Genomic DNA, 15,600 nt, shown 5'->3' on the forward strand with positions numbered 1-15,600 from the left:
ATTCCACGCGCGAGCAGGTGTCTGTGCCCCAGGAAGCCTCAGCAGGGGATTATTGGCAGGGAAAGTAGAGCAGGAGGTTGGTAAATATTGAAGTCCTCAGAGCTTCGAGGCGGTGTTGGGGGGCTGGTGGACAGGGAGGGGCTTAGGGAGAGTGAGGAGATTAAGCTGAGCTGGAAGCTGGTCCAGTCACAGCACTGGGCTGCACTGGCCACTGGGGCCCTGGGACTGCAGCACCAATCACTCCTTTTTAGCACCTTCCAGAACCTTCTGCCAACTTGTTAGGGTAGGACTGAGACTCTGACCCTTGGTATCCCTTAAAATAAAACTGAGGCTGGTTGGGAAGGAACCAGCTTCTGCTTAGCACCTGCTGCATGCCAGCCGCTGTGCATCTCAGCCGCCTCTTCTAACACAGTGCGCATGGCTTGGAGCACTCGGTAAGGAACAGCTGATGGAGAGGGGTGGGGAGAGAGCAGGGGACTGGGAGCTGCAGCCCAGAGCTGTGTGCCACCACCCGCAGCTGCTTCTGTGCGACAGTGGCCGTGGCCCGGGCTGGACGTCTGGCCCCTCTCCCAGCCCACACCAGGCTGATTCAGCTCCCAGCCTCTGTCCCTCTTCCCTTGAGTCTGGCCCCCAGGAGAAGTCGCTTTGAGGCCACAGCTCCAGGTGGAGGCATGACCCATTCCCCTCCCCGAGTGCCCAGGCCTTGGCCCTGCTGGGACTCCTGTGGGGTGACTGCATGCCCTAAATGCAGGAGGTGCTGGGTGACGTTCCTGCTTCCCCCTGCACATGTGTCCGGAGGAAGCGGAACCTGGCTCGGGCGGGAGGGCAGGGCTCCTCTGGCTCACGACTCAGTGCTGCAGGGTGGGCACGGGCCAGATATTTATGCATGAGGCCTGGATCAGCTGTGTCCTTCCCGAAGCAGGGCCCAGGGTGCGCCCAGGTTCTGGAGAAAGGATGGTGCCCGGCAGGTGGGCCGGGGCTCGGGGGCCTGGACTCACCGTCCTCCTTGGTCTGGATGTACAGCACACTGCTGCGCACGCCGTCCCCGGCCTGTGTGTAGGCCAACACCTGCACGCTGTAGTTGGTGAACTTCTCCATGCCCCGCAGCTCCACGCGCTCCCGCGTGGTGGTGATGTTCTGCATCTCGCCCCACTCTGCCGGGACAAGTGGCCCCTGAGCACGGCCAGCCCGGCCCTTGCCTGATGCACCAGACTCCCACTACAGACAGCAGGCCCACAGGGCCGGCCCTCCACCTCGGGGTACCTGTGAGCAGATCCTGGCTGCTGGCCCCAGGGGCTAAGTCTCTCCCAAAGGGCCCCAATCAGGGTGGGCCACGTATGCTGGCTGGCACAATCCCCAGTGGACCCTGCACCAACTTCCACTTGACACCCTTTAGAATCCCTCCGTCTCTCCACTTCTCTGCCCACCTGCTATGAAACTGTCTTACGTGTGAGAGACCCTGAGGCACCTGCAACCCAGAGGGGAGCCCAGCCCGGGCAGGACAGCCCGGCAGCCTTCTCCCTCACTGCCGCAGCCCCTCCCTGGGGCTCAGATCTCCAGGGGTTGTTGGTCACCCTGGCACGACTCAGGACCTGAGGCTCCTTCCCCTGCCTCTGAGGGCTCCTGGGCCACTGCTTGGACTCCCAATTAGGGTCAGGGCCTAAGTGAGCCTTCTGCTTCTCCTCACCACTGAGGACACAGCCGTTGCCTGCCAAGAGTGGGTGCAGACAGCCCAACATCCGGGCTCTGCAGGGAACTTCTGGCTGCAAAAAAGGCTCAGGGAGAGGCTTGCCTGGGAGGGCCAGGGTCGGGGAAGGGGAAGAGACAGGCTCTTGAGCTTCCCACTGCGACTGCTGGGCTTTCAGATGGACAGGCCCAGGCGCTGGCTGAGGTCAGGCCTTGTGGGGACGGACCCTGCATCCCCACTGCCGGAACCTGGTTTGTGATGCAGCACAGGCAGAGGGCCAGAGGCAGAGGGCCTGGCCATGGGAGGTCAGTGGTCTGCTGGGGACCAGAGGGTGAGAATGCCATGCCCAGCAAGAAGGGCCTGCAGGTTGATTGCACAGGGGGTGGGGATCTCAGAGGCCTGGGCAGCAGGATCTGTTTGTCCCAAGAAGGCTGAAAGCAGGAAGACCAGGTAGACCCGACCAGGACTGCAGCCCCAGGGGGAGGGCAGGGTGGCCACAGTCCAGGTGGACTGCAGATCCCCAAGGCCAGTGCCTTCCGGGAAGGCTGGGCTGAGAAAACAAGGGAATCTCTGGAAAATGAAGGAAGTGGCCCCACATGGCCTGGCGTGGATGTGACTGCGCTGTCGTGCTCTGGGCAGCGTGGCCTGGCCTCTCACGGTGGGACTAGGGAGACTGCAGAGACCAGAGATCCCTGAGACATGAGAAGCCCCCGTGGGTCGTAGGAGACCGAGGAGAGGGCCGTGGGGCAGCATGTCCTATGGGCAGGTGGCTGTGAGCCGGAGTCCCAGGTCCTCTAGCACAGAGAGGACACAAGGGCTGGGCGGGGGCTGGGGACGTGACGAGGTGCGCTCAGAGGTCAGCCCTGGTGGTCTGGGGGGAGGGCCAAGGCCTCCGGGAGGGATCTCGCAGTCTGGGAGGCTGGCCCCAGCTTGCGGGACGGCTGAGCTCCTGGACAACCTGAAGGTTCTGGTGTACGTTGGTGGGCGATGCTGGGTGGGGCTGTGGGGCTACACCACCTGTTTGCACCCCCAGGGGAAGGAGGATACCCCCGAAGCTGAGCCACTGGGCAGGAGTTTCTCCATTGCTCTCTGCCCCCTCCTGCCCTGCCGTGTGCTCTGGCCTGCACTTCTCTGGGTCTCCGGGGCTCGCTGTGCAGGTGTGTACCTAGCTGCCAGCCTGCTCCAGCTCTCTCTTCTAGGTTCTGGGAGCCTGCTTCCTCTTCCACCACACCAGACTTCCTACAGGTGCCAGTCCCAGCTGCCCACCCTCCCTCCCCACTCCTCTGAAAGCAGACCTCCCACCGACCTAGCACCTGTCATCCAAACACTCAGCCAGCAGACCCAGCAGACTCACCCCCATCCACGTAGAGCGACCAGAAGATGACCCGATAGCCTTTGAGGACCCCATTGAGTGTGCTGCGTGGGGGCTCCGACCAGGAGATGACTGCCACGTCGGAGGTGATGGACAGGGCCCGGACGTTCTCGGGGGGCTGGCTGGGCACTGCACGGGTTGGGGGAGAACAAGGGACCAGTCAGAAATGCGAGTGGCAGCACAGCTCACACGCCCCAGGCTGGGTCCTGCCGTCCTCCAGGAAGGACGTCCAGTTAGACAAGCAGAGGGACTTCCTGACTCAGAGGGTGGTGAGGTTGGGGTTGGGCGGGGGGAGTGAACCAGCGCTCCCTTCCAGAGATCAGAGCAGACTTGGTTCCTTGCTCTCTGGGTGGTCCTGGTTAATGCCCAGGGAAGATGGTGATGAACTTTGGGCCCAAGTCCCTGGGAACTCACAGCTGGACCACTTCGGCCAGGGCCTGCCTCTGCTGCGTGTGACCAAACCTGGAGGAGGCCAAGCCGCCCTGGAGGAATCTGAAATCCATCACTTCATCTGATGCTACCAGCCACGGGGGTGCCACCTGACCAGGGCGTCTGAGCCAAGGCCTGGTTTCAGGAACCGCTGTGTCCCCTTTGCCTCAAACTGAAGGGAGAGAAGGGGATCTAACCCACCCTGGTGCAGGAGAGAAGTTTCTGTAGGGACTTTGAGGACTTCGGGGACCAGTGCACTAGTCCCTGTCCCCAAAATGCCAGAAACGATGGGATGACTCTCAGGGCCACCTTAGGTTGGCTGGGGTGCAGCTGGCCCTTGCTAGAATGGCAGGTGATGACAATGCTGGGCTCCAGGGTCCACCCCAGCTAGGGAGGCCTCTGGTGGCACTTCCTACTGGCCTCCAAGGGGCATGGGACAACAGAAGAAAAAAAAGATGGTGCCTGTGTGGCTCTGAGAGGGAGCGAGGAGGCACAGGCGGGATGTAAGGTAATTAGATCCCGTTGCCCCACAAGAGGCAACTCTAATTTTTATGAGCATTTAAATGATGATACATCATCCTAACGACGCTCTTTGAGAATGATTATTGTTTCATATTACTTAGGTGTAAAAATATAAGCACCATGTAATTAGGGACCCAGTGTAATAAACTAATACAGATCGCCCGTTCGAACAAAATGAAGGTAATATAATTATGGAAAAGACACTATTGCTAAAGCAGGGGCCCTTGACTACCCCAGGAGGAGCGCTAATATTGCCAGGAAACGATCAGGATCTGACAGGCTAACGAGAGCCCTAATTAAGTATGAAAAACTGCTGAGCAAATGCTGCTGGAAACTTTCTCCCTCCCCTCCCCAGCCCAAGCGGATCCCTCCCTGCCGGGAACGCCAGGGGCCCCCACAAGTCAAGGGAGGTGAGGCCCCGACAGTGGCTGTGTCCTGGCGTGGCCCCAGGGTTTACGGGAACCCTAGCGTTATGTTGGCCCGCTGTCCCCCCGGACCTCAAGGGGGAACAAGAGGGTGAAGCAGGAGCTGGTGGGTTCAGGGTCGGGCCTGGGTTCTGATCTGGGCTCTGTAATGGACAAGATCGGTAACTCTGGACAGGTCACTCCGCATGCGTGAGTCTCGGCTTCCCTTCGGGGATGTGGTTCCCAACGGGCTCCCTGGCCACAGCATAAGTAGTGCCCAGCGAGCTGAGAAAAGCAGACTCTTGGCCCTGGCTTCCGAGTTGCTGCAGCGGCAGCTGTGGGGCGGTGGCCCAGCAGTCTGCTTCACAGGCCTCCAGGGGAGCTGCTGTGTGGGCTCAGGTCTGACTGGTGCAGGGGACAAGCTGCTCTTCCTGGACCCAGCCAGGTCTGTGCTGTGACCAGCCCCCTCCCCCCACCAGGAGGTGGGGAGGGAGAGGCAGGATGACGAGGGTCATGGGCTGCACCAGGGGTTGTAGGTCAGCTCTGCGACCAGCCCCAGATACCCAGGGCTCCGGGGCACTGAAGTCTGCCCCATTCCAAGGCCCCACCACTGCAAGGAGGTGAGGCTCTCTGGGGATGGCGCCTGGGCATCAGCATTTTGCAGCCAGAGTCAGGAACTGCGGGCTTGAGCTAAAGCACTCCCAGGTGCTTCTGACCTAATGTGTTCCCCCCACCCCCAAGGGTTGCTGCGTCTTCCCAGAGGGCAAGGGAGGTGGAAAGCACTGCTTAACCTGAGAGGACAGCGCCCTAACAGGGGGTCCTGGGCAATGGGTCAGACCAGGGGCTGCGGCCTCCTGCTCTCTGGAGCTGGGGCATCCTCTGTGGGGATGGAGTGGGCAGGCTCAGGCTCACGGACACCCTTTTGGTTGGGACATCAAGAAGGGTGCTGGGGAAGAATGCTCTGTTCTTCTTTGTTCTGCTCTTTGCAGGGTGTGAGCAGCCCGGCCACCTCTCTGGGGGCATCTGGCTAAGTCACCTCTTGGCCAGTGCAGGCTCAGGTGCCAGCTGGTGTCGCCTCTGAGCTTGGTGAGCAGGTGTATTCCTACTTCCTCCTAGCCCTCTCCCCCATTGCAGAAATGAGGGCCTCGAAGTGCTGGGTCCCCCCAGCTCATCAAGGAACTAAGTTTTAAAACCCAAGCCACATGGGTGTCAGGATTGCTTAGCTCCACAGCCTCATCGTAGGGCCTTAATTAAAACAGTGGGGCGGGTTCCAGGTTAGAGACACAAAGGGCACCTGGCTTCTGCTCCATTTTCCAAGAAGCTGCAATGGGGGAGAAACAGAACCGGGGAGTAGAAGCAAGAGTGTGGGTCAGAGAGATGGGCTGGGGCTGGGAAGGAGGAAGACAAGGTAGAGGGAGAAGTAGGAGTGGAAGGACAGTGGACAGCCAAGTGCTCAGGTGCACAGGCCAACAGACGGCCTGCAGGCAGGACTGGAGCAAGCACCTGGGTAAGGGGCAGCCAGATGGATGGAGGGGCCTGGAGTGCCAAATGGACCAGTGTCCCGAGGAGAGGGGGCTGCCCAGGGAGTCTGCATGGGCCACAGGAACAAGCCAGGCCCCCCAGTGAGTGGAAGCAGCCCCAGGCCCTTGCCGGATGCCCTGGCTTTGCCCGTGGCTGGGATTGGCATCCTGTCCACCCGCCTGCTGCTGCCCTCACCGTCCTCCAGGGTGGTGGCATTGATCTCGCTGGAGGAGGGCCCCGTGCCAGCCCGGTTGAAGGCCTGGACCACCACCCCATACTGGGCGAACTTCTTGAGGTTGTCCAGGGTGTAGACCTCGCTGTCCCCGGTGGCCTTCATCTCCACGATGCTGTATTGCCCATTGCTGCCAGGGCTGTTCTCCCTATAGCCGATCTGGTAGCCCCGGATGACGCCATTCTGCAGCTCCTTCTTGGGTGCCTGTGAGCATGGGGAGGGTGGGGACGAAGAAACACCACTTCATGCTGAGGCGACGCTCTTAAAACCCAAGCCAGGTCACGTCTCCTCTGTGCTGAGCCTGCCAAGGCTCTCATCCCACTCAGGGGGAAACCCAGGGCCCTCACGATGGCTACACGGCCCCCTAACACCCGGCACCACTGCCTCTCAGCTGGCTCCTCTCTGCTGGCTTCCCCCTTCCCACTTCTAGGCGGGCTGCCATGCTGCTCGCAGGCCTGCTCCCCTGGCAGAGGGACACTTCCTCCGCAGAGACCCAGACCCTGGTGCTCTTAGCTGCTGATCTGTGCTAGCTGACATGCCCGCTCCCTCATGGGCCTCCTGGCTCCTGCCTTGGCCCAGCACCCCCAAGTTTTGCTTCCTGGATGAATTTTTCTCTATGACACTTGTCATCATAGGCTACTTTATAGATTTTACCTATGGGTTTGACCACCTGCCCTGGTTAGACTGTAAGTACCATGAGGAGGAGGCTGGTGGGCCTTGATGACTTGTATGGAGCTCAGTGTCTAAATGGAGCCTGTTTGCAGTGGGTTAAGCCAGCACCTGTGATGCCAGCATTCCATATGAGTTTTGGGTTGAGTCCCAGGGGCTCTACGTCTGAGCCAGCTCCCTAATTGTACCTGGGAAAGCAGCACAAGATGGTTCAAGTGCTTGGGCTCCTGACACTCATGTTGGGAGACCCGGATGGAGTTCCAGGCTCCTGATTTCAGCTTGGCCCAGCTCTGGTTATTGTAGCCATTTGAGATATGAACCAGTGGATGGAAGCTTTCTCTGTCATTCTCTCTCTCTCTCTCTCAAATAAATAAATAAACCTAAAAAAATGAGCCTAGGCCCTTAGTACATGTTGGATGAATGAGTGAATGAATGGGGATATCCCTTGGCATGGCTCAGGGGCCTGGGACAAAGTGGAGTATCAGACAAATAGTAATCAGACGGAGAGGGAGGTGAGCAATTAATTTGTATGAAAAGAAAGTCTCGAGATGCCACTTCACACCCATTAGGGTGAGAATTATTAACAAATGGAAAATAAGCATTGATGATGGTGTAGAGAAGTTGGAGCCCTCGTTGACTGCTGGTGCGACGTCGGCAGGGCGGCCACTATGGAACACGGTCTGGCTGTTTCTCAGTTCCATGGAGAATTACCACACAGTCCTGTGATTCCACTTTGGGCACACACCCCAAAGAACTGAAAGCAGGGACTTCCACAGACAGTGGGAGCCACAACCACTCAGAGGTAGACGCAACCCAAGCCCCCAGTGACAGGTGCACGGCCACACGAAACGTGCTGTGTGTGGACCATGGACTATCACTCAGCCTTTAAGAGGAAGGAAACCCTGCTACATGCTACAACACACGTGAACCTTGAAGGCATTATGCTAAGTGAATAAGCCTGGTACAAAAGGACAAATACTGTTTGATTTCACTTAGGAGATTGCTAGAATAATAACTCCATAGAGACAGAAGGTAAAATAGAAGTTTCCAAGAACTGGGAAAAGGGGACATAAGAAGTAGTATTAATTTAATTTATTTCAAAGGCAGAGAGACACAGAAAGAGATCTCCCATCCACTGGCTCACACTCCCACTATCCTCCAAACGCCTGCAATAGCTAGGGCTGGGCTGGGCTGAAGTCCGGAGCCCAGAACTCCATCTGGGGCACCCACATGTGTGGGCAGGGATACGGGTACTTGAGCCATCACTGCTGTCTCCCAGGGTGAACATTTTCTGGAAGCTGGAATCAAGAGTGGAGCCAGGACTCAAACCCAGGCATTCTGAGAGGAGATGCAGATATCCCAACCACTGTGCCAAGCAAGCGCCCTGGGGGCGAGTGTTTAACAGGTGCAGGATTCCAGCTGGGATGTCGAGCAAGTTCTGAGAACAGACAGCAGTGATGGCTACACAGCCCTGGGAAGACTCAGTGCCACTGGACTGCTTGCTCAACAGTTACAGCGGTGGATTTTATGTGTGGTTTTTCTACTTAAAGAGTCCTCGACTTTACCTGGGTCCAGCCCTCTGGGATGGCTGAGTCTGGGTTTCCCCAGACACCAGGGCCAGAGGCTGAGGTGTTGGGAGGGCTGACAGCCCATACATGGCAGGGCAGCGAAGGCAAGGACACAGGGGTCAGGGGGCTGGTGGGAGGCGAACAGGGAAATCTCTACTGTCTGGTTCCGGACATTGCACTCTCATCCCAGGCTTGAGCCCAGATCCACACTCAAACGCAGACACACAGTTACCCTGGGTGAGAAAACATTAGCACATGAACACTGAGACATGGCATTCTCATACATGAACACACACACACTCCCCATGTACTGGCTCACATCCAGACCCACCAATACCAACGCCCCAAACCACACACCGGCCCACAGCCACACATGTCCAGGCCCACGAAGAGAAACTGCTCCTTTAACACAGGGGCCTGCCCGCCTATCAATTGAGACAGAGAACGTACTCCAGTGCCTAAAAAAACAGCGTGTATCAGGGTTTTAAAGACAATGAAGTTAATTTAAAAGCCCACCTTTTATTGTACTAAAAAAGAGCGAGATCAAAAACAATTAAGTTGGTACAACAGCCCCACTTTCTGTTTTAAACACAATGAATGTTTCAAATGGATTGCATTTTTAAGCTCGCTGTTAACTCAATAAAATGGAGTTTTTAATTTAACATAATCATTTTGAACACACTAGATAGGTGTGTGTGGTTAATTGACTTGGGTTTTTGTTACTGCCTGAATAATGTTTCTCTCTGCATCAGGCAGTCCAGCAAGCTAGAATGTAACTGTGCACATTTCTGCATTCGGATCTTGGACGCACACACGTGTGTGCTTGTGCAGGCTCACCCACATGCACACATCTCGGAGAGAGACAGAAATGTATCTCCAGGAACCTGGCATCCTCTTTGGAGTGACAGACACTCTCCCATTACAGCTACACACGTCCATGCCGACGCTCGTTTTGATGTAAACACCGTGACTGTAGCTACACACATGCCTTCTTACCTAGAGCTCTCTAACTTGATATAGGAGTGCACAGAAAATAGAGCTAAAAATCAGTTAATTCCGATGTAAGAAATTTTTGAAATCTATGCATATAAGGGATCTTTGAAAAGTTCATGAAGAATGTATATTATGAAAAAAAGTATGGATGGATTGCAAAATTTTTTTTTGCTTCAAAATGGACATATCTTTCAGTTTCATTTTCCCATGAACTCTGATATTACCTGTACAACTGCACCGTGACCACAGGGGACAGACCTAGGCTTCCAGGCCAGCCCGGACACGTCCCTACAGATGTTCAGGTATTTACACAAAGTTGGCAGGGCCTCCTTCCTTCCCTCCTCTCTCTCTTTTCTCTTCCCCTCTGTCTCTCTCTTTCTCCTCCCAATGGCACACTCAGGATTTAAATCAATCTTAACAACATTTCTCTGAAGCATTAAGAAATCAATAGAGCTGACTGCAAATTTATGTCGTAAAGCAGGGACGATTCATCTTGCGGAAAGAGTCTTAAAATGAAGTGACTTATCTTTCCAGTGAATCTTTATTTTTCATTAATCTGTTTCTCAGTGTTGAAAAAAAAAATCCCCAGAGAAGTCAGTACCCAAATTTATTGACCGGCTGGTTCATTCTGAAGTTCTAACTTTCTAATCAATTTTATTTTTCATTATGAGACTTTGGAGAAATAAATCTGATTCTAAATTTTTATCGACCTCAGGGTCAGAGCTTTGTAGCCAAATGTCTCCAAATTTTATGTATTCAGTCCCCGCCCTTGCCTCCCACATCCTGTTTCCTGCGAAACGGGTCCAGAGCCAGGGCATGGACAGGAAGACAAGACGTGGGGACTGGACTCAGGGCTTCAGCCCCAGGCTCTGGGGAAGTCCTGGAGCCCAGATCTGGAGGGGACCCAGGACCCAGGTGTTTTCTAGGTGGGTTGGCCCCTCTGGAAGGACCAGCAGCCCAGTCCCTCCCTGCTTTCCTGTGGTCACTTCTCTAGGGAAGGGAGCAAGCAGGCTCCTGTGTTGCTGTGTGCCTCTGTGTGTGTGTGTGTGTGTGTGTGTATGCAGAGTGTCTTAGGGAAAATGTCACCAGGCCTTCTGAGTCTTGCTCACTCTCAAGTCTCCCTTCCCAAAGAGCCCAGGGTGCCACCTTGGAGGCCTGATCCCTGACGAAGATGAAGGCTCCCTGTTGAGATGGGAATGTCCCAAGAGGAACATGGAGGGGCCTGAAGGAAGAGCTCTGCTCCAGAGCTCCAAACAGCAGGCTGTGGTGGGAAGACCAGGCTGTGGCTCTAGACTGTGTCGGGGGAAGCCCCACCCGTGTGTCCGCTGGAGTGACCATGGGCAAGTGTCCACAGATCTCTGCGCCCAGGGCCTCCTCCGCAGGGTGGGGAGGAAGAGACTCTGGCCACCGTGCAAGAGGGTCACATGAGCTGGTGTAAGAGAAAGCACGTGGAGACTGGAGCAGGTGGTCAGCACTCTTGTGCCCGTGGAGGGACAGGGCCTGGCACCCTTGTGCTGCTCCAGGTTGTTCTGCTGCTACCCTCCCCAGCTGTGCATCTCCTATCGGAGTTCCTTGAGTGGCAGATGCTTCAGTCTTCCTTTCCTCTGCTGACTCCAGCCCTTGGAAGCGGCTTGTCTACAGCTGCCCCATGCTCCTACCGAGGGGTAGGAGGGCAGTCATTTTCATCCTGGTGCTACTGAGTCAGAACTTTGCACAGAATCCAACACGATTTCTGTCTTATCACAACACTCAACGTTTGATGACACGCCAGTGGGGGTGAAGAGCCGTCTTCCCTTCTTGGCACCACAAGTTCTCCATCCCACCCCGGCCCCACCCTTGGCCAGAGAGCCCAGGTGTGGAGGAGGTGGGGATGGGTGTCCTTTACCCTGCCTTCCTTCCATCCTTCAAATCTCACTGAGTTTAGTGAAACCAACCAACCAACCAACCAGGCACAGGCAGGAGATGAAACTAGAGACCAGCAAGCCTGCTGGAGGCTTCATCACCGGATTGGGTGGTGGGGAAGGTGCAGAAGGCATTTCATGGGAGGTGCCCTCCATCTCACTCACCTTCCAGGTCACTTGGATGCTCTGTGAGGTCACTGGCTGCAAGGTGACATCCATGGGAGGCCCATCAGGAGCTGGGGGCACACAAGGAGCAGCTGTGAGCCAAGTTCTGGGAGGGGAGAGGCCCCGTGTTCTCAGCTCTGTGCTCCCCAGCTGGGGGAGTGTGGGTAGGAAGAGAAGGCTCACATCCAAGGGGCAGAGAAGCTGTGTCCGATTTCCCCAAGCCGATAGCTGATATGCAATATTGGTTATGCTAGTTTTACTACACGCTCATTTGTAAAACTGCACATACACATACTTGTTGGCATTGCTTCATGTTTCACCAAAACAAATAAAACACAGCAAGCGAAATCCTGCTTAAGCTTTCAGGAAAACTCCATGGCGAGGGTCACAGAGAATGATCCAGGGGTCATTCCATCCTTCGCAGATCTGTCTTTTGCAGTCAGGCTGAGGCCTGGGCAGAAGGGCAGAACCATGGACAGCTCCCCAGGCCCAGCATTAGGATCCCATTTGGAACAGGATCAAACAGGACACCTGCCACCAGCCCAAAGGTGACACAAACACCGTGGGATCCCTCCTCAGCTCTAACTGCAAGCCTCTCTGCTACAGGACAGGGCTGGTGGGGGTCCCGGAAGTCCCTGGCCCCTGAGGCCACAGGCAGGGGTGGCAGGGTGAGGTGCTTACCAGCCTCCTCAGTGCTGATGGTGAGCTCCTTGCTCGGCTCGCTGCGGCCGATCTTGTTGAAGGAGTACATGCGGATGCTGTACACGGATGCTGGGTGCAAGTCCACGATGTTGGCCTGGTTGATGGTGGGGGAGATGTTGCGGGTGGACTGCTTGAAGTCCCAGGAATCTGGAGAGAAAATGCCCATGCAGAGCAGAGCCACAAACTCCAGGACCCCTCCCCAGCCTCACGCACCACCCAGCTCACATAGATGCTGGCGAGGGGGGTGATGGTTCTTAACCACTTCATGGGGTGCACAGTGGGTCCATCTCATGAGGTGCAGCTGGGGAGAAGCCTGACCCTCCTCTAGGGCTAGCCAGCTTGTGAGTGTGACCCTCAGATGGAGGTTGGGTGGGATGTTCCCAAGGTCCTTGCCAAGGTCACTGCTTGCTGACTATGGAGGAGGGTCTGCCTGGCCAGTGCCCTCTTCCCAGGTCTCTTAACGTAGCAGGGACCCACACAGCAGTCCCTGTGCAAGTCTTCTCCCCTTCCTCCTGTTCTGTCTTTTTCCTTTCCTTGGCTCTCGGGGGTGGTGGTCTTGAATGTTGCATCTTCTTTCCTTCACTAGCAGGACAAGCAAAGGTCTCTGAGTCTTTGGGATTGGAGACCAACAGAGGGATGGACCTGGTTCTGATTTGTCTGGGGGACTGACTGTTCACTCCAGGGCCAATGTGTAGCAGAACTGCAGGATTTTGAAAATACCAGACAAATGCCACCGGGGGATGCTGTGACAGCAGACCTGCAACATCCCCAGAGGAATTCAGCCCCTCATTAATGCATGTTCGCTGTGCTCCTACCAGAGGGTCCCAGGAGCAAGCAGGAAGGAGTGCAGTTACAGTAATGCCTCAGCTAGGACCCTCCAAACCCAGAATGTTTACTTATTTGAGGGGTGGAGAGGTGTGTGTGTGTGTGTGTGTGTGAGAGAGAGAGAGAGAGAGAGAGAGAGAGAGAGAGAGAGAGAATGCATGAGAGAGCATTCCAACTGCTGGATCAGTCTCCTGGACAGGGGTTGAAGCCCGGAGCAGAGAACTCAATCCAGGTCTCCCCCATGGTTGTCAGGAATCCAATTACTTGAGACACCATTACTGCCTCCAAGGGTCTGCATTAGCAGGAGATGGGTCAGGAGGTGGAGGTGGGAATGGAACCTGGACGCTCTGATGAGGGACGTGGGTGTCTTATCCCCTAGGCTAAACGTCCACTTCTCAAACCCAGAATTCTTAACTAGATGAGGTTTTCTTTTTTTTTCTCCCCCCCCCTTGGCACTTTGAAAACTAAAAAAGGCAAATCTTAAGGAAACAAGCTGATAGCAGGGCTTAAAAATGTTCCCAGGGCATATCTGGATGCTACTATTCGTTCTAATTTTCTCTGCCTTTTAAATCCAAAGTAGAGTATCCTGAATACTTCTCAATAGGAAAGATTAAATTATACTCACTACAGTTTAATTCTTAATTCAGAAAAGAATGCTTGCACATTCTAGATAGATTTTAAAGTCCGTTTTTTGAAGCTAACGCCTGATAAATCAGGAGAATCCCATGCCCCCAGATTCTGGTTAATTGAGGTCTTAATGCTTTTCCAGAATCCGGCTCTGAGCTGAGCAGGCTCAGCATCTGTGAAGGGCACTGGCCCAACTCTCCATCTGCAGTTTTGCATTTAATTCTTTGGTTTCCTGAGCCAAAGGAACAAAATGGCAGGCTTTTGATGCTCTCTCTCTCACACACATACACACATTATTTTCCCCTTGTCTTTGAAAACACCTCAACCACAAGGAAAATCACCCCATGGCTGCAGGTGAAGCCAGAATTGTGAATGCGCAGGCTCCTGCCTGCTGTGAGCACCTCTTTGGTTCAGGATAGAACAGGCTTGCAACGTGGAAGCAGGTGCGGCATCCTGGGAGCCAGTGCCAGCACACAAATCACATTTCAGTTGTCTGTGTTTATACGAGCGGGAGAGGGATCACAAGTCAGTGCATTCATTTTTGATGAGTGCAGGCGGAGGGAGGAGCTCAGGGGTGTGCGTGGACACAGAAGGGCTGGGGAGAGGAGACGAGGAGACCTGGGTATGCATCAGGCACCTTGATGTGTCCAGCATAGTGCTGGACACTTTGAACATCTGCCACTTCCTCTTGTGACAGCAGGGCTGTGTCCCCATGGCTTGGGGACCTCCAATTTCCCACTTGGCCTCCCAGGTATGTTCCAGACTGGGACTGCTTCCTTCAACTGTGTACACTGCCCCTACCACCCCAGCTTTCCCCTCATCACTTGGGCCAGTTTTCCTGTGTCTTGGCAGGTGCATGCTGCTCTGCCCTGTCACTAATGGCTGGGGTTCCTCTAGGACCATCCCAGCCTCTCATTCTCTCCCTCCATGCACCTTTCCCATCCCAGCAGGGGATGCTGTCTACCATGGGTCCTTTAAAAAGTTCATGGAAAAGTGGGATTAAAGGGCATTATTTTGATTCAGTTTTTTTTTTTTTTAAATCCGATGCGTATTTCCTATTACATGCATTTTCCATGAACTTCTGGAACATTCCTATATTTCCTTCCATGCACAAACAGCTCCCAGATCAGCACCCAGCCTGGGCCTTCCCTTGAACTCTAGACCCTTACACATTACTTTTTTTTGGTGTCTCTCTCCTCTTGGATGTTTCAAAGGCACCTCAAACTCATCCTGTCTAAGGCAGGACTCTCTGCCCTACAGCTGCCAACCTACCTCCTTCCTGGTTCTGTCTCATGACGGCGCCCTCATGTGTGCCAGGGGCTCAGATGCTATTCCAGATTCTTCCATCTCCATCCCTCCCTCGGGTCTTTTGTACCCTAGGCAGCTCCTGAGCATCCTCACATCTCTCCACCTCCATCCCTGTCTGAGGCCAAGCCACTGTCACCTCTCACCTGGACCAGAGAAATCACTTCCTCACCCGCCTCCCAATAAGCGCCCTTTCCATGCTCCTCACTCCCCTCCTTCTTTGCAGAGCAGTCATCATTCTTTCTTATTTATTTATTTATTAATATTATTTTGAGCTGGAGAGAGAGGAGAGTTCCCACCCGCTGGGTCACTCCTGAAATGTCAGCAACAGCTAGGGCTGGGCCAGGTGGAAGCTGGGCACTGGGAACTCAATTCTGGTCTCCCACATGGTGACAGGAGCCCAACTACTCGAAGAATCACTGCTACCTCCAGAGTCCGCAGTGGCAGGAACTGGAGTCAGGAGCGGAGCTGGGTGCTGATATGGGACGCAGACATTCCAAGTGGTGTCCTAACCTGTGCCCAAGCGCCTGCCCGAACAGCACACATTCTACAGATAGGACTGAGCCCCTCCCTCTCACAGGCCAAGCACTCCAGCTAGGTGTTGGGAGTAGTCTCCCCTATTCCCTTGCACAAAGGTTCTTTGGTAGTTCTTCGTTGCTCTTAGCATAAAGGCAAAAT

At 54.9% G+C, this 15,600-nt stretch overlaps 1 protein-coding gene across 1 annotated transcript in view; it reads right to left on the bottom strand.

The window, feature by feature from the left end:
* The window catches only part of DSCAML1 (DS cell adhesion molecule like 1), a 324,313-nt gene that overhangs the window by 28,514 nt on the left and 280,199 nt on the right, over positions 1 to 15,600 (bottom strand). The window contains exons 14-18 of the mRNA XM_062197103.1: positions 12,145 to 12,312; positions 11,464 to 11,534; positions 6,131 to 6,371; positions 3,042 to 3,188; positions 999 to 1,154 (exon numbers count right to left, since the gene is read on the bottom strand). Of these exons, the coding sequence (XP_062053087.1) occupies positions 999 to 1,154; positions 3,042 to 3,188; positions 6,131 to 6,371; positions 11,464 to 11,534; positions 12,145 to 12,312 (783 nt within the window). The remainder of the gene's footprint in view (positions 1 to 998; positions 1,155 to 3,041; positions 3,189 to 6,130; positions 6,372 to 11,463; positions 11,535 to 12,144; positions 12,313 to 15,600) is intronic.

Source organism: Lepus europaeus, chromosome 7 (genome assembly GCF_033115175.1).
Source record: "Lepus europaeus isolate LE1 chromosome 7, mLepTim1.pri, whole genome shotgun sequence".
In the NCBI taxonomy this organism is placed as follows: domain Eukaryota; kingdom Metazoa; phylum Chordata; class Mammalia; order Lagomorpha; family Leporidae; genus Lepus; species Lepus europaeus.